Genomic DNA, 25,837 nt, shown 5'->3' on the forward strand with positions numbered 1-25,837 from the left:
AACTTTTGGAAAACAATGATAGATTTCTTCTTTTTTTTTTTGTAGTATCATACAGATTAGAAATATGTACTGAGATTCACATACACAGACACTTAGAATTTAACAAAATGAGATATGTTGTACAATTAATCTTATCAGTTCTTTTAAGTATTTATCTCAGTCGTAATATGTGCGTGTGTGTGTATATTAATATTATCTTGTTTGTTTTTTTAATTTGCCATTTAATACAGTTTTAATCCGTAATTATGACACTTCTACCTTTTGTGCAGTTACTCAGCATGCTAGAAATAGCAGTCAAATCCTCTGCAACTCAGGTTTATGATTTAAAATAGGGTTGAATACATTAAACAATAAATCTATGATACAAAAAACCTTGATCATAGCTAGCCCAGGGGCTTAGCTACATTAACAATTATTAAGGCACTGTAGGTAGTCTTTGAAATATGTTTTTATCACTACCAAATTCACTTCATTAACTTGTGAAATCAGCTAAATACATGTGTGTGTGTGTGTGTGTGTGTGTGTGTATTTACTGAATGACAATGTAACAAGAATTATGTAATCAACTTTATTAGCTTACAGTGTTTCTGCTATACGAAACAGGGCATTTAGTGCAGGGTACTTATATGATTTCACTGGTATTTTCTTCAAGTTTGTTGTTGATAATCTTCACACTCACCCATATGACATCTCTCAGTAATTTCCTCTCTAAAATACTTTAAAGTATTTCTGATACTTTTGTTGTCCACCATATTAATGCTATTCAGTTAGAATGGAACAGTATTGATTCTGATTTTTTTACCAGGCACAATTTTAGTTCCTTCTAAGGAGAAGTGATATGTGAAAAATGGAAGCCACCATGGTATAATAATGGTATTTCTTTTATTTGCTGAGTGGAAAATATAAATTAAGATCGTCATCATCATCATCATCATTTAGTGTCTGTTGTCCATTCTGGCATGGGTTGGATGGTTTGACCAGGGCTGGCAAGCCGGAAGGCTGCACCAGATTCTAGTCAGATTTTGCATAGTTTCTATGACTGAATGCCCTTCCTAACGCCAACCACTCTGAGAGTGTAATGGGTACTTTTATGTGCCACCAGCGCAGGTGACATTTCTGTGACACCAGTGTCTGCCAGAACTGTGATTTTATTTGGCTTGATGGGTCTTCTCAAGCACAACATAATGCCAAAGGTCTTGGTCATTGCCTCTGCAAGGCCCTACTCTCAAAAGGAGCTTTTTTATGTACCACTGCTGTCATCCACTTAGCCTCCCTGAGGCCTAACACTTGAAAGGTGCTTTTTACATGCCACTGGCATGGGTGCCAGTTACGTGACATGAGCATCAGCCACGGCTATGATTTCACTTGGCCTGACGGGTTCTCTTTAGTACAGCATGTCACCAAAGCTCTCGGTCACTAGTCATTACCTCTGTGAGGCCCAAAGTTTGAAAATCGTGCTTCACCACCTCTTCGGAGGAGGAATTGGTAAGAGCCATGAACAAGATGGATAAGTGTTTAGAAAAATGAAGCTTTGCGGAGATGACAGAGATGAAAAGAAAAGAAATCAATATGGCAAACGTTAAAGAACATCAAAAGATGGCAAGTAGAGTGGGCAGTGATGTGAAGCTGTCACCACCACAGAAGGTTATAGAAGACATGATGAAGGAAACCATTGCTTAGAAAGTATATGCAGTAGAAGAAAAAAAAGATAGAGCAAGTTGAGGCAGAAATAATTGATAAAGCGTTAAGTGCTGTACACAAGGAAACAAATTTGGGACAGTAGTTGTCCAATACAGGACAGAAGAAATAGCAAGGAGGCAGGCAGGAAACACAATAAAGGCAAATAAAGTGGTACTACTGCCCACATACCTTGGAAGGGGACGTCAATGATAAAAGTTGAGGGAATTCCACCAGATATAGACGTGGCTTGGGTCACGGCAGCTGTCCTTTATGGAAACATAAAGGAGGTGGCTGTCCTACAAGCCTCAGAAATTGAGGAAGCAAGATGGAAAGGGAAGAAATTAGAACTCGTAATGCAGGCAGACATGGAAACATTGGAAAGGTTAACCGAAACAGTGACTGTAGGAGAAGTGATTCTGAGAGTATGAGTGGAGGGCAGGATTTCTAGCTGTTTTAAATGTGGCCAAAAAGGCCACATTAGAGCACACTGCCCTCTGCAGAAGCAAAGTACGGAGAGGGTAGAGGAAAAGTCTGAAAAAGAGCAAGAGGTCCAAATGGAGGAAAAAGAGAGAGGAAGTATGGACATTAGCAGAGGGAAGATGAAAGAAAAGGAAGAAAGGTCAGTACGAAGTGGAACCCCAAGCCATCCCCACTCCACCCACACCCGCTGAGACCCACCCTCTCCCTACAGACACTAAACCCACACATTCCCTTCCTTTACAAAATAAAAAGAAAAAGAAGAGAAACAAACAAAATGCAAAAAATCCCCTCCCCCATGAAACAGGATACGTATGTGTATTAACGGAAGATGCGGATAAGGAACTGATCAATGAGGTGACTGGGTGGAGGACAGCAAAATTTGTGGATATGGACGGGCAAGTGGAGTGGGTTGGTGTCGCAATGTCAAAACATAAAAAGGACATAAATGATGGAAGATGGACATGGAAATAAAAAAGATACCAGCAAGAACATGGTACACGGTACTAAAAGATAATTTTGGTCTGGATGTGCTAAAAGTAACAAGACTCAAAAAGAAGTGACGCTGCTAGAGGTGGGGCTGACAGCTCATTTTCATTTAATCATTTTTCATGAATCATACATATCATCATATGTTAATTTTATTTTATTTTTACTTTTTGTATTATATGTCCCCACATGTGTTTGTATTGTCCCCTCTGTGTTGGCCCCTTGTGGGTAATATAAAAGCCTCTCATTCCTTCTCGTGCTTGCACTGAGTAACACTGTAAAGCCAGCAGTCACAGCGGACCCTTGTCCCACTCTAACTCCACATGCTTATCTCCAGAGGTAATGAACCTCACCTGTATCGAGCTAGAACAAACCATGTGCTGCCACAAAGATGGTCTCTGAACCACATGAATGAGAACTCTGTAAATTAACAGCTATTGAACTGTACTCTGCTTGTGAACTTCTTCGTGTTCCAGATCCTTGAAACTACAAAAATAATTATGATGGGAAAAGGAGATACTCCACAGGTATCATAAACCTTCCATTCCATTATAAGTTATTTTAAATCAAAGTACAGCATGTTAGTATTACGAGTTAGATGAATGAATAATGAGTGGTTAAGACTACAGAAATTTTTTAGCTTAGCTGGTCATTTCGCTTGGTATAATAGTATCATCAATTTTACTAAAATTTGAACTCACAATTTAAATAATTGAAATGAAACCAAATAGTGTTAGACATTTAATCTAGTATTTTACCATTTCTATCCATCACTGCCCGAAAGCTTACATTAAGGTTGCTAAAATTCAAATGTTGAGCTTTGATTGTAATTAATTCCAAATAAACAATTTTAATAATCATATAACTTCTTCATTTCTTACTAGTGTAAATAATAGTCAAATACTAAATGTTTAATTATTCTACATAGATTTTGATAAATAATATGAATTATGGGTAATTAACCTAATGTCACCAAGTAAATAGAACTGTGTAATAGCCTGATGTTATTGGCACACTTGACTGGACACCTGAACAGCTTAACAGGCTATACAACTTACTAAACCACTATGCTGAAACACAGTTTAACAAAAGGTAAAAATGTTCATTATTCATGATATAAGAATGGGAGCCAGAATCAGGTGATAAATATGCATTAAGGTAAGCATAATATTTGTAACTGACATTGTGAGACTTTAATAAATATCAATAGATTATAGTAATTAACTCTTTCATAAACAAAAAAAGGGGCATTTTCTGTTCATGGAAAAAATATAATTTTTACATTTGTCAAAGTTTCACAGTGTCATTTACAAATGTTATTTTTATCTCAATGTGTATTCATAATTGTCCATACATATTGTTTAGTACAATAACAATCACAGTTAGGTCATATATAGTTTTGCGTTTAATGGTTGAGTATATTCACACACTCTTAGGATATCCATCACAAGTGATCTCTCAATTTTGAAGATTTTGTTGAAATTGTTACTATCAACATCAGCAAATCCATTGTCTATTGTCCGATGTGAGGACCTTCTAGTAACTTTGTGAGCTTTATTTCTCTGAGCTCACTTGGACTGAAAATTTTCTGTCAGACCGCTTCATCAAAATGTTGGCAGGAGTATTTCTATTTATGTTCTATGAAGTCTGGCCGGTTTCAGGGCTCAGTTATACCTTCTATGCTTTTTTCTTCTCTATATTAACTTCTCTCAACTTCCTGCACTGCACAGTACTGTATTAGCCAGCCAATCTTGGAATGCACAATATCACAAAAATCGTACTAACCTTGTTTACATTCATTTTGAAGGACTTGAAGAATTCTCAAATGTAAGGGAGAAAATTTTAATCTTTATCATTCATCTGTTCTGTAACAGAATGATTATGGGACTAGGTTTTTGAGTTTTAAAATTGATTTGTTAAAAATTAATAACTTTTCCCCTATTATTTATATTGGTACACACTGTTATGCAGGTCATGCCACTCATCACTCGTTGATAAGCTTTTTTGTACACGTGTGTATTTCATTTCTTCCATGAACTGAGGCCAGGGAAACCTTTACTAGTTCAAGAATGACAACCTAGTCTTTATTAACATCACCAAGACACACACTACTACTAGGCATCATAGAAACAGTTTAACAACACTATGCTTTCCCTACTGATGAGTAACTTTCACTTAAGTGTTTTGCTTTATACAAATGGTGTGTGTGTGAGTTTGTTTAGGTACAAGGGTGATTGTGTTGTAAGAAGTTTACTTCCCAACCTCATGATTTTGAGTTCAGTCCCACTGTGTAGCACTTTGAGCATGTATCTTCTACTATAGTCCTGGGCTGACTGACCAAAGTATTGTGAGTAGATTTGGTAAACAGAAATTGAAACCCATCATATATATATATATATATATATATATATATATATATATATATCTAAAATATATCATCATTATCATCATCGTTTAACATCCGCTTTCCATGCTGGCATGGGTTGGACAGTTTGATTGAGGCCTGGCAAGCCAGTGGGCAGCACCAGGCTCTAATTTGATCTGGTAATGTTTCTACAGCTGGATGCCTTCCTAACGCCAACCACTCCAAGAGTGTAGTGGGTGCTTTTTATGTGCCATCGGCATGGGAGTCAGTCAGGGGACACTGGCATCGACCACGTTCAGATGGTGCATCTTACATGCCACCGGCACAGGAGCCAGTCAGGGGGCACTGGCATCCACCATGTTTGGATTGTGCTTTTTACGTTCCTCTAGCATGGGAGCCAGGCAGGGGGCACTGGCATTGACCATGTTCAGATGGTGCTTTTTACATGCCACCTGCATGGAAGCCAGCCAGGCGGCACTGGCCTTGGTTACGATTTTGATTTTACTTGACTCAACAGGTATTCTCAAGCATATTATAAGGCCTGATTCTTCAAGGGTACTTTTAAATGGGCCAGACATGCAACACTGGTATTGGCTATGGCTGCGATCTCACTTTACTTGCTAGGTCTTCTCAATCACAGCATATCTCCAAAGGTCTTGGTCTCTTGTCATTGCCTCTGTGAGGCTCAACGTTTGAAGGTCATGCTTCACCACCTCATCCTATGTCTTCCTGGGCCTACCTCTTCCCCAGGTTTTGCCCACTGTTAGGGTGTGTCACTTCCTCATGCAGCTGTCCTCATTCATATGTAACACATGACCATACCAGCGCAGTCATCTCTCTTGCAGACTGCTTCTTAAGTCCAACTTTTCTCTCAGAGTGCTTACACTCTGTTGTGTATGCACACTGATATTACACATCCAACAGATCATACTAGCTTCATTTCTTTCAAGCCTACGCATGTCCTTAGCAATCATGGTCCATGTTTCACTGCTGTGTAGCATGGCAGTTCGCACACATACATCGTACAGTCTGCCTTTCACCCTGAGTGAGAAGCCCTTAGTTGCTAGAAGAGGTAGGAGCTCTCTGAACTTTGCCCATGCTATTCTTATTCTAGCAGCCACACTCTCAGAGCATCCATCCCCACTACAGACTTGGTTGCCTAGGTAGCAGAAGCTATCATCTACTTCTAGTTTTTCCCCCTGGTATGTGACAGAATCTGTTTTCTGTAGTTAAATATATGTTTGGTCATAGAGTGACCAATGGTTTCACATCCATAAACCCCTTAGCTTTATAGATGACTCATCAGACTATGCCTTCCACCATTAGAGTCTGATGAGTCATCTATAAAGCTAAGGGGTTTATGGATGTGAAACCATTGGTCACTTTATGACCAGACATATATTCAACTGCATGTAAATGCATTATTGGTCTATCCTTTGGAGTGTGCTTCTTTCTCAGATATATGATCCACTGATGATATATATATATATATATACACTCTCTGAGTGGTTGGCGTTAGGAAGGGCATCCAGCTGTAGAAACTCTGCCAAATTAGATTGGAGCCTGGTGTTGCCATCCAGTTTCACCAGTCCTCAGTCAAATCGTCCAACCCATGCTAGCATGGAAAGCGGACGTTAAACGATGATGATGATGATATATATATATATATATATATATATATATATATATATATATATATATATATAAGAATATACACATATGTATGAGTGTGTGTGTTACTATCTCCTTGTCTTGAATTTGCATGATAGTTGTAAAGAATATTACCTTACTTGGAAACAGGTGATAAAAGGGACATCCAGCTGCAGAAAAATCTGCCTCAGTAAGTTCCGTCTGATCCATGTCAGTATAGAAAAGTGGACATTAAAAGAATGTTTATATTTTTGAGATTACATTCTAGTCATTATAGAGATTAACTATAATCATTGCAGTTATCTTACAAATGACATCAAAACCAACATTTTCTTGCTTCTATTTATTAAGTTACTGAGGCTAAAATACAGGATTGGTTTGCTTTGCTCCATATTGATAATCTGTTCTTACAACAGAATTTTTTGAGTTTCAAAAGCATTCCAAATTTGGAAGAATAGTCTAAAGTTTAAGGGCCTAAAAGTCTTTGCTGTAAAGATTAAAGTGTTTGTTAGTTATGGAGAGAACAATACATTGTTTCATCTTTGAAGTGGTCTTGCACAATATGTAGAAACAGAGAAAATAACTTAATACTCTCTCCTCAAAAAGTGCAAATAATGCATGCATAAAAGATGTCCTGGGATTCCTAAGTTTAGCAGAGTAACAGGGTTTCAGATTTGTTGGATGAATTGGAGTAGATAGCAGTAAAAGTACACCTGAAATAAAGTTCGTTAACTACTTTGATGGTTAGCTAAATGCTGATAGTTTCTCTCCTCTAGGTTATCTAATTAGTGCTGGAGGTGACTGTAATGAAAACAATGTAGCTAGAGTAAAGAAGGTCTGGATGAAGTTCAGGGAGTTATTGCCTGTTTGAAAATAAAGGGTTTATCTGTGTAAAAGGCAGATTACATGAAGCATATGTAGCAAGTAAGATTTAGCATATTTAGATTTTCTTAATGAGCATTAAATGTTGGAAATCAGTGGTGACTGAATCTAAATATGGTAAACGTGTTATATTGAATATTAACCTATATAAAAAACATAGTACAAGTGACCTGAGGGCAGCTGTGCTTTTAAAGTATCAGGTGATATCAGCAAGAGAAATGTGATAATATTCTGATAAAGATAGAAAGTAAAATTGGATGTGGTGTCAGTGAAGGGTATCCATGCAGAGGAAGTTGAAATAAGGTTTGAGAAGTATCAAGGTCAGATCTCAATATGTTAAATTTCACTAATGAGATGGTATGTAATATTGACTAGACTAATGGTTACAAAGTATGAAGTTATAGTATAAAAACCTTGTGGTATTTGTTCTGTCTCTTTGCATACTGAATTTAAATCCCATTGAAGTCAATTTTGCTTTTCATCCCTTTAAAGGTGATAAACTAAAGTATCAGTCTTGATCTGGGATCAGTGTAATCAACCATCCCTCTCTTCAAAATTGCTAGCTTTGTACCTAAACTAGAAACAAATATTACCCATATCGTATCTTGCAGTCTAATAGTTGGAATGAGATTGGGGCCTGTTGAAAATACTATGGGGCTGAGTGAAGCACTGAGTGAGAACCACTGGAATATAAATTGAGAATTGTAAGTTAGCGATTGGATATCAGCAATAGATAACTTAACCTTTTAGCGTTTAAATTAGTCATATTGAGTCTAAATATATTGTTTTATATTCAAACTGCCCAGATCCAGTCTTTCGCATGTCATTCTAAAAATAAACAATTGCATCATTAAAATCTCAAAGTTACAAGATAATGCATGATTAATTCAAAACACTATGAATTTATAACTATTACTTTTGACAGTTATCTGAATGCTGAAGAGTCAACATGATATAAAGTAGATTGATTCTAGACTATTATTAACTTAGAAGAGAAAATAGTTTTAGACCTGGTGAAAATGGAAAAAGTTAAATATGTAAGATATGTTTTGTGAAGGATATTAGCTGTTATGATAATGTTGATAAATTGAGATTATAGCATTTATAGGAAGAAGTTATTCACATAATATAGCTTCAATTTAGGATATTAAGTGATTATATATTACTATTATCCTTGAATGTCTAGTATATAAAAAAATATTTACATTATGACCAAATGGAAATGCTCTAACATATATTTTGAAAATTTAGGAATACATTAACATTTCACATTTCACACCTGCCTTCAAGTTATCTTAATGAAAACTTACTCTATTGAAATTGAAAGACCTGAGTATTATTTTGTTGTTGTCAACATATTATTACACTTTACTAGGGAGGATTAGGATTAAATTGACAAAAGAATTAGGTTATTTCTTGCAGCTAAACTTCTCGGAATTAAAGATTATAGCTTCTTCTAAATCATTGTTATTTGCTTTGTAATGTATCTCTTTATATTCTAAGTTCAAATCCTACTACATTCAATTTTACCGTTTATCCTTCTGGATAAAATAGATACTGGTTAAGGACTGAAGATGATATAATCAATTATATTCCCCCATAAAATTTGCAATCTATATCATCATCATTATTATTATTATGAAGAAGGGGTGGCTGGCAGTATGAATATTTAGCTATTTGCTTGTGTTCCAATGTTGCCAAATTGTCTTTACCTATTATTTCTTCAGAATTGATAAAACAATTAGTAGTCAATGTGTGGCTGTGTGCCAATGTAAGAAAACATAATTTTTACTAAGAACTATTACATTGTGTGCATACATCAATGACTAATGCATCTGGACACATCTTCAGTGATGTGCCTGGTATCATAAGGTGTTTCGTGTCTTTCAACATCATACATCCTCCTCTAGTGAAGTAGGAGCAGAGGTTAGTTAAGAAGCTTTGCCATCAACATTGTACTGTCTTGTTTGAAAATAATACCTGTAAAATACTTGGATTGGTTAAAGTAATTATTTTCATTATCCATTTCAAAAATAACCCTTAATCCTAAGAAATCAATATTTTAAGAAGAGATTGAAAATAGTGTGAAAATATTTACTTCAGTATTCTAATGTTGTTTCCTTTAAATGAACATTTGCTTATGTCTGTGTTTGAGAGAAAAAAAGAAGCGAACGTTATTTACTATTTATCATCTTTCTTTTTCTTATTTTCTATTTTCATAATAATTAAGCTTGACTTCTTTCACTAATTAATGAGTCAACAGATAAAGCTTTTAGCAAATACTTTTCTGTCACTTAACAGCTTAAATGTTTAACTTTGGATGAGTTTTCCTTGAAATAAGAACACCCATTCTGTATGTTTTTTTTGTTTAATTTCTTTTTTATTCTTCTTGAGAAGAGAGGACTGACTATTCTATGACATACAAAAAGATTAAAGTGTTATTTTAAAATTATGAAAAAATTCTTCCCCTCATCCTAAGCATACAAATAAAAAAAAACTGAATTGAACAGACATGAACTCCACAGACATCTTATCTGAGGATGTAGTAATTCTGAATAAAAACTGATACAGGGTGAAGGGGATTCTTTAGATTGTTGCAGACAAGCTCTCTAGTTCCAGAGGCATGATGAAATGTACCTTTTCCATACTGTAATGTGTTGTTGATAGGAAGACATTGACAACAATAAAGATTAGTAGCTTTTCTCTGTTTTTGTGGGTGTTAAATGACATGTGATGAGATGATGTGAGATTCATCCAAGTGTTGAATAAGCAGAAAATGTTTACTTTGAAGCAGCTAGAATCATATGGAACTACTTGGTGTTGGGATGGATTAAGGTAGCACAGAACCATAGCATATATTACAAAGGAGTCCTAACTTCAAAATATACATAAATACATAAATCTTTTATTTGCAGAGTAAAGTACAATTTAAAGTTGCATAATTAACATAAACAGATGTGTTGATGATACCTTAAATGTCTATTTCACACAGAAGTTCATTTCACTGGAATTGGTCAATCTGTTTGGAGTCATGGTACTCTTTAGTTCATTTTTAATCATTTTTTTAAGCTTGGAAATGAGTATTATCTACTGCAGTTGGGTGACAAATAGATGTATAAGGCATTAACTATGTTTATAAAACAAGACTCCAAGGAAATGCCACTTATCTTGTTTAATGCAATATCATTTTATGCAGTTTTGTAAACTGCCCAGCTCCTTCACTGAAACTTTCTTCAAGATCTTACAGATTCATGATTTACATATTTGTGTTCAAATCTGCTGGAAATCATCATTTCCATTCTTGCTGTTCACTGTGCAAATAATGATTTATTACTTCCGGATTTAATTTCACAAGATTTGATGATCTCTTTACAATTCTCTTCAGGGAATAATAACTTGAACTGATAAACTGATCCAAATATACTAATTCACATTTTGATAAACTTTCTGGTATTTTGATACAACAGAAAACGGTCCATCGATAAAGGATGGAAATGTTTGGCTTTTAAACTTCTAATAAAGCATCTGAGATTTAACAAGTGGATAAAAATACTGGATCCCCTAAAAAAATAAAGCCATTATGTGTTTTCATTATATTTTCTTCAAGTTTGTTGTTGATAATCTTTACATTCAGTCAGTTCCTTGCTTATTTGCTCAGTGTCTGGAAAAAAAAAAAAAGACTGCAATGCTTGAAAATATCCATGTGGTGACTCACACAGTGCATGAGCTGTCATCAAATCTTAGCCAGAAGATTGCTAAGAACCCAGTATTTTGGAAACATTATAATACTTGACTCCACAATTTGATCATTATTCCTGTTTCTAACTTCATGATTGAAAGGTTGTCTATGAGCTTGTTTTTGACATTCTCTTTTCTGATCATTATTATTTAAAAAGCAATCCAAAACTTATTGCAGAAAAACTGTGTAAAAGTCCTTTAGTTGCATTAGCTAATCCCTTGTTATCTAACATTCTTTTCACAATAGGAAAATGAGGAATACCCTCAGATAAAACTGTGAAAAGGAGAGCCCCTGATAAGTGGAAATATGAACAGTGTGTACCAATCCAAAGAAAATTAATGTTTCTTGACAATATGCATCAGTGCATTTTCAACTAAATTTAATGAATAGAATGTAATCTGTAAATTTATTCAACATTTTAATTTATGCTTATTAGCCATTATTCTTGTTATTCATGTTGCAGTCATTGTCATCACTTTCCCCCATGGTAGCCTTTTGTATCCATACTGTTTTCTTTTAAAAGTTAAATAAAGTTTTAGCCAGCTGGTCAGCACAAGGACTTTCCTTATTAAAAATTTTCACTTCTCTTTTAACTGCCTAGATGGCAAAACATAGAATACAAAAGTAGGATAAAAAAGAAAAAAAAGTATTAAAACATTTACTTGTAAATTTATCTGAATTAAATATCCAAGTGATATAAAAGTTCAGAAAAAAGTTCTAAGTATACACAATGTTGATACCTTCTGTCAAAATTCTCACTAAACTAGCTGCAGCCTGTGTAGTTCTTGATGGTGCAACATATTATTGTCTATGTGCATATTAGTCATAAGGAAACAGACATATTTTACTCAATGACTGACAATTAAATTTATTGTTTTTTTTTTCAATGCAACAGTCACTTGAACTAGAATTTATAATTAGGAAAGAGTGAATAGTAGAGTGACTTCAGAAGTTCTCATTTAAATTCTTAGTATAATGATGTGTTCATATCAACAAGTCATTGGAATTCTTGTTCCATTGTAAGGCTTTATGAACTATTTAATTGCAATATTATATACTTTTTTCAATTATGTTTGTCCGCTGAGGGATTTTTGAATTACCTTCTCTTCATTTATCCCATTCTACTTTTTCCCCTTTGTTTATTTTTCGCCCTTTTGTTTGTTGTTGTTATCTCTGTCTCTTTCCTGTCATTGTTTCCTTTCTAATGGTTCTTTCTTTCTCCATAATGTAGGAATTATCTACCATGTATGCTAGAGTCATAAGTGCTATAAACAAAAAGTTACCTTAAGACAGAAAAAATAATATTCATACAAAAGAAATTTTCTCCAGGAAGAAGAAAACTATTATCCATAAAGAAAAAATAAGTTTCAGTACTGACAGAATATCATATATGGTATATAAATGTTGCAGTTTTACAAAAGGCAAATTTCTCCTCTACACACTATATAAGCACAATAAAATAAAATGGAAGTATCATTCTACAGGGTGTCCACAAGGTCTGGGTACATGGAGTAAATAAAATCATAACATAAACAATCAAATATAAGAAATAATAGTTTCTTAATCCCCATGTACCCAGACTTTGTGGACACCCTGTATAAAGGAGGTATCTAAGTAAACGTGCACACTCTCTATTGAAAAAGATGTCGTAGGTAAACTGAGCTCAAATTATTCTTGAAAGTTAAGGTCAAACTGTCAGATATGCTCACTGTTGTTTTATTGATATAGATTTGATTTTGTGATCTAATGTTGAAATCATCATGATCATTTAGTGTCCATTTTCCATGCTGGCATGGGTTAGACAGTTAACTGGAACAGGTCAACTGGAGAGCTGCACCAAACTCCACTCCATTTTGGCTTGATTTCTATGTCTGGATGCCCTTCCTAATGCCAACCACTCCATAGAATGTACTTGGTGTCGTTTTTGTGTGACTGGCACAGGTGCCTTTTATGTGTCACTAGCATGGTTACCTCACATCTGCCACTGGCACAGGTGTCTTCCACATGTCACCAGCACAAGTACCTTTCATGTGTCACTGGCATTGGCCATGACTATGATTTCACTAAGCTTGATGAGTCTTCTCAAGCACAGCAAATCACCAAAAGTCTCGGTCACTTGTCATCACCTCCCTGAGACAATGTGATGATATTACATATACACATATGCCCACATGCATTATATATATATATTTTATATACATATAGGGTAGCTTTTCTACCTGGCTGGCTCCTATCAACTGTCCTACCCATGCATGCATGGAAGATGGATGTTAAATAATGATGATGATGATATGTATATATATATATATATATATATATATATATATATATATATATATATTTATATAAATAAGGATAAGATCGTTATTTAAAATTACCGATCTTATCAGGTGGCCAGCATGGGAATAAAAACCTCAGAGGTAATAATTTGCTAGTTTATTTTGTCTCTTTGTCTTTTCTCCTGTTGCTGTATGAACATTTAATGTGGTTTTAGAGTCAAAGTTTGACTGCTATTTCAAGCATGGTGGTATCTCTTAGATACCCTAAATTATAATTTATATATAGGCACAGGAGTGGCTGTGTGGTAAGTAGCTTGCTTACCAACCACATGGTTCTGGGTTCAGTCCCAATGCATGGCACCTTGGGCAAGTGTCTTCTACTATAGCCTCGGGCCGACCAAAACCTTGTGAGTGGATTTGGTAGACGGAAACTGAAAGAAGCCCGTCGTATATATGTATATATATATATATATATATATATATATATATATATATATATATATGTGTGTGTGTGTGTATGTATATGTGTTTTTGCGTCTGTGTTTGTCCCCCCACCATCGCTTGACAACCGATGTTGGTGTATTTACGTCTCCGTAACTTAGCGGTTTGGCAAAAAGAGACCGGTAGAATAAGTACTAGACTTACAAAGAATAAGTCCTGGGGTCAATTTGCTCGACTAAGGCGGTGCTCCAGCATGGCCGCAGTCAAATGACTGAAACAAGTAAAAGAGTAAAAGATATATATATATATATATATATATATATATATATATATATATATATATGATACTAAGATTAGAGTCTACATACTGGATGCTTCTTGATTTATTGAGTAAAAGTGTATAACAAAAATTTTGTACTAAGGATAATCTCTTTAGATGATAAGTTTGTATTAATATAGTCAAAAAAAAAAAAAAAGCGAGAAAAGAAAAAGAAACACTTTGATAGATAGAATACAGTGGCAAGAATTAGTTTTAGAAGTAAGTTTTACTAATAATAACTTAGGAAATAATTTATTTAACAAAAGTTATGAAATAGCCTTGCAATAAAGCAAGATGGATTTTCCTTTTATAGAAAAGTATGAGTATGGATGATTAATTTGTTTATCTTTCTGCCATTTCAGATGTTGATGGCTGTGACTATGAAGGAGATCTTGTGTCACATATCAATTCTATCACAGATTCAAACAATCATTTGATGTCAAAATATAAGTGGTGCCTTAACTATCAAGAAGCAGCTGTTTATCTCCAAGAAGGTGAAAATAATGATAAATATGATACCCATCCTTCAAATTATGAGGCCCTACCAGCCTATCAAGTAGCACACAACCACTGGTTTCATATACTTGACCTTTTTGCTTCAATTCTTCTCCTTTCATTGGCCCTCTGCGAAAGCCCTGCAGTAACTACCATGGCATTGCCTGTTGGGGTGGGTAACTTATTGTTTTTTTACTACTTTTACTTTGTCCATTCATTACAATAAAGTGTAATTATTTGATATTTTATGTGTAGACACACACATACACACTCACAAATGTTTCTTCATATCAGTTATATGCATGTAATTGTTTCAGTATCAAATGTATGGTTATTTAAGCAAATATTTCTTGTTCATTACATGGACAGTGGCGGAAGGGCAGCATCTGTTATTTTTTTTTGCAAGGCCTCTGAGTTGGTAGGTAAGGGATAAAGGGAAGAGAAAAAAAACATAAGTAATGGCTTAACTTTAGGCTGATGACCTTGTCCAGATCCTCGCAACACAGAGTGAATTCTGCTAAAAGCAGCCAATGGCCAGATGATGGTGTTAAATCCGATAACAGACAGGGTCTAACATCTAAAAGCTGAAACAGTTCATCTAATAGGATTCTGCACAGTTTCTGTCACCTAATTTTACACAAAATGCTTGGACTAACCTGAGGTTATGATAGAAAATAATGACCCAAGGTACCAGATTATGGGTTTGACCCAGAATCATATGGGTGTGAGAAATAAACTTCATTTTTGCATGCACCCAACTATCTGCATGTCTTAAATATTACTTAATCATACAATCTTCAGTTTGTTGCAAAGATCTTATTGTTATATATCATTAACAATGAATATCAACTGAAAACAAGGTGATGTCATATTTGTTAGAAAAGGAATTATTAGTGTTTTATATTATTATTTCTAAAGCAGTATTAGTGAGAGAGTTTTTGTTGGCACAATACTTTTAAAGTTAACCAGTCACCCATAAAATCAGAATGGAACCCTGTTTGTTTTTTAATTTGTCTGGCAAATAGATGTGGATGCAGTTAACTATTCTGCTTATGTGTACAGCACAATGACTGAATTAAGACTTTAATTTATAACCATTTAGTCAATAGTTGCACTGTGTTTAATCAGTAGTTGTGCTCCTGTGATATTAATTGTAATACGCACACACATGCTCTCTTTCTCTCTCTCTCTCTCTCTCTCTCTCTCTCTCTCTCTCTCTCTCTCTCTCTCTCTCTCTCTCTCTCTCTGTGCTTCTCAGTTATATGTTATAACATATATTATGACATTATGTTGTGTCCCTGAAAGTTCTACACTGAAGTAAAAATGATAGAGTGCTGGGTTAAATGCCTTTATATTTTTAGATTTGTCCATCCACATTTTGAATTCAAATTAGACAGGTATTGCCCTTGATTATTATCTCTTCGCAGTCAATAAACTTTCACCAGGCGTGTGATGAAGTTGATTTGATTGACTGCAGTCATTTCCTACATTTTTGTGGCCTTGTTTCCATGTGAGAAAGTTTATTCGGTTAAAAAATCATGGAGTCGACAATATTTAAGTAGATAAGTTATTGATGATTCATATTATGTCGTTGATGCTGTCCTACTTTAGGTAAATTATAGAATTCCTGCCTTGCTGGCTCACAGTCAAAACCAGTGAAATAATAGTGTACACATAAATTACTTGAACTAATCAGAAATTAACATGTAATTTGAACAGCATGAAGTTAAAATTAAATTTTCACTTTCCAGTTATTAAAAAAATCTGGTAACTCATGCAAAATATTTATATATCAACAAGAAGCATCTATTTATTTGACCAGCAAGAATTAGTTGCCAAATCTCTCCAAATCAGAGTCTCCTATCTTAAAAGATAAAGGACGCACTGATTATATTATGTCAGAAATAAAAATGATGACATGTTTACAGATGGAATGCTAGTGAAATTATTAAAACTTACTACAGAAAACAAATAGACCAACATGCAGATCAATATCAACATGAGACAAATTCAGGAGTCATAATTCTGCTTAAAGTAGATTACAAAAGTACTAAAATGAGTAAGACCCCCGCCCCCACACCCCAGCACAAAAACCACACATATACAGACAAAGCAAACTAAAAAAATCCACTTAAACAATCCCTGAAACATAACACAAGAACCTGAAGTGCTGATATTATCTTCCTCCTGCAATACAATAGGAAACTAGGAAACATCATTATCACATGTTCCTATGAAAGACCTCAGCTACTGCACTGTTATTACTTTTACACAGTTCTATTATAATACAAAAGTAACCAGTATATCACAACCTAAGCACATTCAAGTACAAAATGTAATGTAACAATCAAGATACAAAAGTAACAAGAATATAAAAACAAACTAAATTTATTACCATACAATATTAAGGATTTTTATGGAACTAAAAAAAAAACAAACAATCATCACACTTTGATAATAATAATTTGTGGTTTGGTAATGCAGCATTGTTTCTTGTAATTACACTGGTGGTTGTGTAATTAAAAAGTTCCTTTTGTAACTATGTGATTTTGGTTCTGGCGCAGCACCTTGGACAATTGTTTTTGTACCATTGTCTCAGGTTGATCAATACTTTGTAAGTGAAATTGGTTGAAGCTGTATGGAATCTGTTGTACATATTACATATGTGATACATACTACCTTGTCATACTTGTAAGTGACAGCTGTATGATATATATATATATATATATATATGTGTGTGTGTGTATATATATATATATATACTCACACACATACATCCAAGGTAAAGACCCCTCAAACCACCACCACTACTTTGGTCATGAATGATCATTGGCTTGCACCTAGAAATTTCCCTGCTGAGGCACAAGTCTGGGCAAGGTTGTTTATGGAAGACTGGCAGTTTCCCATACATACCAGCCTCCTTTCTACACACCATTGATGTTGTCCAAGGAAAAGGCAAAGGCCAGTACAGCTTGGCACCAGTGACGTCGCAACTCATTTCTACAGTTTAGTGAACTGGAGTAACATAAAATAGTGCTTTGCTCAAGAACACAACATCCAACCTGGCCTGGGAATCAAACTCTCGACCTCATGACACTCTAACCACTGAGCCATGTGCCTACCCATTTTACACACACACACACACACACAAATCATTATCCATGCTGACATGGAACATAGGTGTTAAATGTTGGTTTGGCAGAAACCTATGGGTACCAGGACTGACTTGTAATTTAGTGTCTACTTTGGCACTGTTTCTATGTCTAGATACCCACCCCTCTGCCAACCACTTTTCTGCATGTACTGGGTGCTTTTTCATACCAGCACTAGTGAGGCTGTCATGCAGCTTTATGCTGGGAGCTGGGACATAAGGGATTAAAATATGAGGGAAGGGGCCAGAACAGAACAGGTTTCTTGCTATTGAGGACTACAGCCCTCACAAGCTTTTTGTCTACATCTACTTTTCCTTAGTGACCACCAAATTATGAACCTGGAATTCTTTCAAATACTTTTTCCAAATATCAATAAAAGCCCAAAATAGTGATTTATTCTAAGTCAAGTATTCCTCCTGCAGTTGCTTCACTAGGAAGATTGTACAAAGCCAAACTGCATCTCATCTAGATTTACACTGACATAAATGAATTGTTTGATATCTCTATAGTTACTTCTCTTTAAAGCATCTCTTTTGCTTTTGTAGCAGTTTAAAATGATACTGCTTTTCCAGTCATTGTGTATGACACCTTTCTGTATAACTTGATTAACCATCCAGGTGGTGTTCATGCATTGAACCTCACTAGATATTTTGAGCATCTCTGCAATTATCTCTAATGGCCCACAGCTTTCCCTCTCTTCAGTTCCTTAAATCACTTTATCTACTGTCAACTTGAATTGCTGGTCTCCCTGTAGGCCAGCTGAAGTAGACCATCTTTATCCCATGCATTCTCCACACTCAGCAGCCTCTTGTCTTCCATATCTATGGTGAATATGCCTTCATTATTCCAAATACACTTCTCACCAATGATATCTTAGTTCTCTCTCACAGACTATCTCACAATCCTGAACCCCTCATGCCTCTGGTTCTCACATTGTAGGACATGGGCAAATCTCTTCCTTTCTGTCTCACCCTTAACCAAATGTACCTGCCATCTAGAGCTGCTCTTCTAGCCTTTTGATAATGCTTCCTGCTATTACCTTCCTTCCAGGTTTTCTAAGCCTGTCTTTTATTTTTTACTGCTCAGTCAACTGTGTCATTCCACCACCACATTTCCTTTGGTTTGGTTTGGTTTTGTCTCAGTTACATGTCTGAACTGTAGCACTAAACAGGTTATTCCATAGAAATTTCCAGTTGTCATCTATGCTACTAGTATCAAAATCTTTCTCTCTACTATCATACATGTCAATTGAAACTGCTTTAAACCTATTAATAACTGCAAGGTCTTTTAGTTTCTGTATCATTCTTCTTTGTGTATAGTTGTTATTGATATACATTGGCAGAAGATGTAAACATCAGCAAGAAAAACAAGAAGACAATTGCTTTTCAATTAAGAGCTTTTACAGTATTTGTTCTGCATCATGTTACAGACACTCCTTTATTACTCCTGTTGCCAGAAATGCAGTGAAGCAGTTGCATGTTGGAACCTTTACCCATTAATGCTGTTATTCATCAATTACAATCTAAAGAAATTATTGGCATAAATAAACAACCCCTTTTATATTCCCTGATTTCTTAATTATACTCTAAGAAAGTTAGACATTCCAAACTACAGTGGAGACCATATAGCATATTTAGTTAGGTTTATTTATTCAATAAATTCAAATCTAACTGGCTGAACTTTTACTTTTATCCTTCTGGGGTTGTTGAAATAAATATCAAGTACTGGGAGTTGATTTAATTAATTATACCCTGCTCTCTGCTACAAAAACAGTTTTGTAGTAGAGAGGGGATGTAGTTAATTAAATCAATCCTCAATACTTGATGTAATCTGTATTTTCTGAATAAGCAACTGATAGCTGGCTGAAAGTAATTGTCACAGTTTCTTTCGAAATATAATAGAATATCTATATTTAATAAATCTGATATTCAGTTTAAATCTCAATTTCAGGTTCATAGCTCTCTTGAGCTCTTTTGTTTATTAATTTTAGCATTGATTCTTGGAATTCGGATGAAATGGTTAAAATTTAGAACATTTTTCAAACATAAACGAACAGTATTAAAGGTTAGTATAATCTCTCTCTCTCTCTCTCTCTCTCTCTCTCTCTCTCTCTCTCTCTCTCTCTCAATGTATGTTAAAATCAATTTTTCTTTATTTCACACCTTACCACAGTGAGGAAAAATACTGTTTTTGAACTGATTAAAAAAGAATTTTTTTTTTCTATTAACTTGGTTGAAAAACAAAAACAGATTTATGGTCCTTCCTAGGTACAAATTAAAACTTTTGTCCAATTTTTGCTGAACAAATTGAGACATTATTATTATAATAGGCACAGGAGTGGCTGTGTGGTAAGTAGCTTGTTTACCAACCACATGGTTCCGGGTTCCCTTGCATGGCACCTTGGGCAAATGTCTTCTACTATAGTCTCGGGCCGACCAAAGCCTTGTGAGTGGATTTGTTAGACGGAAACTGAAAGAAGCCTGTCATATATATATATATGTTCGTGTGTCTGTGTTTGTCCCCCCTATCATTGCTTGACAACTGATGTTGGTGTATTTACATCCCCGTAACTTAGCAAAAGAGACTGCTAGAATAAATACTAGGCTTACAAAGAATAAGTCCTAGGGTCAATTTGTTTGACTAAAGGCGGTGCTCCAGCATGGCCACAGTCAAATGGTTGAAACAGGTAAAAGAATATAGTTTATTATTTTAAATAATTTAATTGACAATAGTAGCTCTTTCAGGATATCAACTGTTATATCTATATTATAGATAAGTAATGTAACTTTATTGAGAAAAATAACATAAGGCCATATTTCTATGGTACAGAATTTGTAGAAAAAATGAGTTGTGTGTTGTGAGGATTGGTGAGAAGTCTGTTAGAAAATTGTATGGGAAGCTGAAGAAAATAGGTGGCAAGAAGGTATAAAGTTAGAGGGATTAAGAAACTAGAAGTGGTTAATACTCACATGCATGCAGACATGCACCAATGCATGTACACTTTATATAGAAGACAATGTGTGAAGGAGGAGATTGTTCAGGAAAGGAAAAACGAGTTTCAGGTGGGGAAGATTTGAAAGAAAAAAGAAAAAATGTGGAAAAGGTAAGAGGAGAAGGGTAGCAGAGTGAATCAATTGGTTAGAAAGTACATGTGGCATATTTTGTATTCATCGCTTTAAATCATCAACATTTAAATTTATTTCTTTTACAGCTTTTTACATTAACTGGGTAATTGTTATCTATTAGACCAGTCATTCAATTTAAATAAAGTGAATGAATGGTCTAATAGTCTAAGAGATATTCTTACATTTTAGTACTTTCATTGTTATCTTGTCTGAACACTTTAAAGTCAGCAGCAAAAGTAGTGTAGATAATTCTAATTGAAAATCATATGTCTTATAAGAAGACAACAAATAGGTTTGTGCCTGACAGAATCTTGTGCGGTATTATTCTTTACATTTTTCCTGTTCAAGTATCTATCATTAACACAAAGTGTTTGTCTTCTTCCTACAAGGATGTCACTGACCTAGTTACTAATGTTCATTTGCACTTTCAAAACCCAAACATTTTGATAGACAGTGGCAAAATGTTGAATTAGATATTTTGCTGTAGTCAGTATATATCAGGGGTGGGGAAACCCTCGTCCATGGGTGCAATTGTGCCTGCAAGCTCATTTTATTGTGCCTGCAGGCTGATATACTCATATATACAAAATGTAGTAAATTTTTCAATTATAAAATTTATGCAATATACGTATGCCTATTTGCAACATAGGTTGCATTTCCACTATGACTTAAAATAGTTAGACTTGAACAGAAATCGTCCAGCAATTACCATTTGAATGGAAATTTTGTTATCCTTATAAAACACATATTGCTAGGTTTGTACCTCCCCCTTGAAACCCAACTACCCTCTAGCTGAAAAATATAGAATACCTCATAAGTAATATAAACGTCCTAAATTCAGAGACAGTGTTAATGATGCTGATCATTAATTTAATGTGTTAAACTTATCTTTATTAATGTATATCAAATTATACATAAATACATATATATATATATATATACAAGACTTGTACAGATATAAGAATTAGAACTTGTGATGTGCCTGCAGACCTTTTTCTTTGGAAATTTTTGCCTGCTGCATTAAAAAGTTTCCCCACCCCTGGTATATATATTAATAATCATATCAAGCCTTTCAGTCCAGACTTCTATACGGTTAAGGTTTGGCAGTATTATATTCTTTCGTAGTAAACAGGTTTTTTATTATATTGTTAGCAGACAGATCTCTGACAATAGATTCAAATAATGATAAATGTTAAGCTGAGTGATCTATAACATATTTCACCTTGAAGTTAGTCCTTTTCTTGTGTATAGTTCCATTATATATAATTATGCATCAAGCACAGTGCACAGTTCTTTCCATACTTTTCTTGAATACCCTTTGGTAAAACTGAGTTCTGGAAGTGCACAACTGGGCCCTTCATTCAATTTCCTTCTCAAGATACACCCCACCACCCATCATCTCTCTAACTGTAACTCTTCCTTGATACCATTTATTTTGCATACCACTCAGAACTGTTTCACTTGTTATCCATCCTTTATCCATTAATAATGTTCTCTCTACCCATACTTTCATTGATCACGCCCTACCTCTCTTAGGTAATCACATAATTTTCAGTCCTTAAAAGTCGTATCAAATCAGAGGTAATTTTTTGAGTTTTTTTATTTTTAGCAAACATACTTTTTGCAATATTGAACCAATTATGGTAGAGGCACCAAGATTGTGCATGCTGTTATTAATATCTATATACAGTGTTTATAAATTTTTAGCAAAACATCTGATATAGGGTTGACAATGTTTTGTTTTAAACTTCTATTTTTAGAATGATCTACTGTAAGCCTGAGGAACATTTGTATAAAAACATTTGGGTATTTCCAGACTTATTTTTGCTTAGATTCATAGTAGTTAATCTTGTATTGGAATATTAATTATCGATACTGAGGGGCTTTTGTCTTATCTTATCTCAGAAAAATTTGATGAGACACACTCCATCTTTTAGTGATCTTCCTACTTTCTATACAAAGTTTCTCTTAATTATTTCTTCAACTTTCTCCCCACCTCTCTCTCTTTTCCTTCACATTTGTTTTCTTGCCATAATCCTTTTCAATTCCTTTGTAAGGTTCAACATCATGGAATCGATTTTCACTATTTCCCATATCTTCCTTGGTCTTCCTCTGCAGGTTCCCTTTGGTTCCACTTGACTTTCTTGACACAGTTTTAGCCAGGTGTCATCTCTACCATATGATTCCATGTCCATGCTAGTGTTGTGTCCCTTTTTGCGTGCTACATAAAATTCTTCTGTCAACTCTATTCATTGTGCTTCTTAAGGGATGCATTCTAAGTACTGAATAAAAATATGGTAGGTACTCATAGATGTAACATAAGTCAATTGAAAAACTTTGATCAGCTGAGATTATTCAAACAATTAATAAACAATAACTTTTCCTATGTATGTTTAAAATGTAAATGTATCTTGTATTTACATTCATCAAGCTACATGTTGAATTCATGGCTACATGGATTTTTCATCCTTTCAGAGAGGAAATATGTATCTGTTGTTGTTGAACCCCAGGTCAATCCTGATTTGGCAGATTAATGGTCAATGTATTCCAGCTGTGACCATCCTACCTTTCTAAGACTCTATGTAGGATTATATTATTTAATAATAATCTTTTCTTTATTTAGGATTCCAGTGTGTGATTTGAGAAAGATTTCGCTGCTATTTGTAGTAAGCTAAATAACGTTCTAGAGGCTTCCTTGTTGGTTTGTAACATACTAGGGTAGATTCATTTGCCTGTACTTATCCCACCCATAAATTGACCTTGTACTTGAATAAAATTTATAATTAGTTATCATTTAAGACTATTGTTTTACTCATAAATTTCCTGTGCTATTTTGACCATTAGTTTTCCAATAATTTCTCAATATGTTTATTGGTTACATACTTGATAAAGTGTTCACATTTCTTTTCACGCTGTTTATCAGAAAATCACTTTGAGAGAATTTGAACATTTGAATTAAATGAATAAAAATATTAAAATTGTAATTCATAATTTTGCCATTACTGAGATAAATTTCTTTTGTTATTTTCAGATGTTTCTGTTATTAGTCATGTTAGTGGAAGCTTTTGTAATGATATGTCGTCAGAAGAACCACTTACGAGTGACTAGAGCTGTGAGGCCATTCTTTCTTATGGATTCCTATTATTGCAAAGGCGTTCGAAGGTTGGCTCCTTTCCTTTTATACATTTTTCAAACAAGATCAAGCTATATTGCAGATATATTACATATCATCTTAATCTGATCTTCATAGCTTTAATCATCTGTGGTAAATGTGATCACATGGCATTGTAAATACCAGAAGCAGTTGTCATTGTGATCATCATCATTGTTTATAATCTATTTTCCATTTTGGAATAGTTTGGATGGCTTAACAGGAAATGACAAATGTAGGGCTTGTGCTGAGCTTCTGTGTCTACTTTGGCCTAGTTTCTGTAGTTGGATGCCCTTCCTAATGCTAACCACTCTACATATGGTATTGGGTACATTTTTTAGTGCACTAGCATTTGTGAGGTCACCAAATAACTTACAAGACAAGATCCCTTAACTAGGGGTGTAGTATTGAGTGGGTAACTGTGTACCAGATATTGTGAGGTTAAAGTATGAAAAAGTTACAGGAATAGGTGTCTTGTTAAAGAGGAGGTACATTGCTTCCCCAGCTGGAAAGAGAGAAAAAATGGTCAGGTGAATATAAAAAGTTGAAGTCTTCTAACAAAGCGTTCTCAGTGGCAGTGGGTTAAAACAATAAATTGGGTAACATACAACTGTGCTTGAATATACCAGTTATTCTTAATGGAAAAATTTCAAGACTTGTCTTCCTTTTTCTTCTTCCTTGGTTGTCATGTTGATAGTTGCAATTGAAAATGGGATTGTGAGTGATGTCATGTTTCACTTCCATGTGCAACATGCAGTCCATTACGCTATAACTGGCATGTTACTAGTACCAGTGGAAGTTGGAAGCGATATATATCACAGGCAATTCTACTTTTGCTGCTAGTGTTATCTTCAACCCTAATTGAACTGCTTTATGGTTAAAGGTATTTCATCTGTGACTATAATCTTTTTTTCTCCTTCAGACAATATATCCTTCCATTTTTTAAGTTAGTAGGATGTAATTTGAGGGAGACTTGGTTGCTGTTTCTAGTATATTGAGCAACCACATACAGAATTACCCAGAGGAAACTCTGACTCATCTCCTTTACATTATAAGTTCACATACAGAGATAAAGGTGTGATAATCTATAGAGTGAAATATGTTTCCCAAAATATGACTTTTTTCAGACAATATGAAGTATTGTTTTCTCATTCTATCAATTGAAATGTCAGGATTTATATAGAAATATGATTAATTGCACATGTTCATGTGCATTAAGAGAATGAATGGTCAAAGAAATTAAGAACAATAATTTGAAAAATAAATCACTTTTTGTATTTATTTATGTTTTATTTTCCAGATTTACGCGTCAAATCTTTCAATCTCTACGGCCAATTTTTGACATGCTTCTACTGTTGCTATTTTTTATGCTGATATTTTCTATCTTAGGTCAGTAAAACCATATAAATTACTCTTGCCAGCATTTTCTTATATGCTTTAATGACCATACTAATCTATCCTAATGGTGTGTCCTTTCAGTTTATTAGGACAGTGTATATATCTATTTTTCATTATTTTAAGAACCACAGACCCAAATATATTTCTGTATAGCACATTGATATCACACTAGTGGAATTTAGCTCAACACTGCAA

General features: G+C 34.5%; 1 protein-coding gene across 3 annotated transcripts in view; it reads left to right on the forward strand.

The window, feature by feature from the left end:
• The window catches only part of LOC106869134 (two pore channel protein 1), an 87,246-nt gene that overhangs the window by 16,986 nt on the left and 44,423 nt on the right, over positions 1-25,837 (forward strand). For 2 of the 3 annotated variants that reach the window (XM_089350747.1, XM_089350754.1), the window contains 4 exons: positions 14,684-14,988; positions 19,919-20,032; positions 24,125-24,255; positions 25,545-25,633. In XM_089350747.1, coding sequence (XP_089206873.1) covers positions 14,684-14,988; positions 19,919-20,032; positions 24,125-24,255; positions 25,545-25,633 — 639 coding nt within the window. The remainder of the gene's footprint in view (positions 1-14,683; positions 14,989-19,918; positions 20,033-24,124; positions 24,256-25,544; positions 25,634-25,837) is intronic. The other variant, XM_089350760.1, reaches the window with a different exon arrangement.

Source organism: Octopus bimaculoides, chromosome 1, assembly GCF_046866305.1.
Source record: "Octopus bimaculoides isolate indiv1 chromosome 1, ASM4686630v1, whole genome shotgun sequence".
Lineage (NCBI taxonomy): Eukaryota > Metazoa > Mollusca > Cephalopoda > Octopoda > Octopodidae > Octopus > Octopus bimaculoides.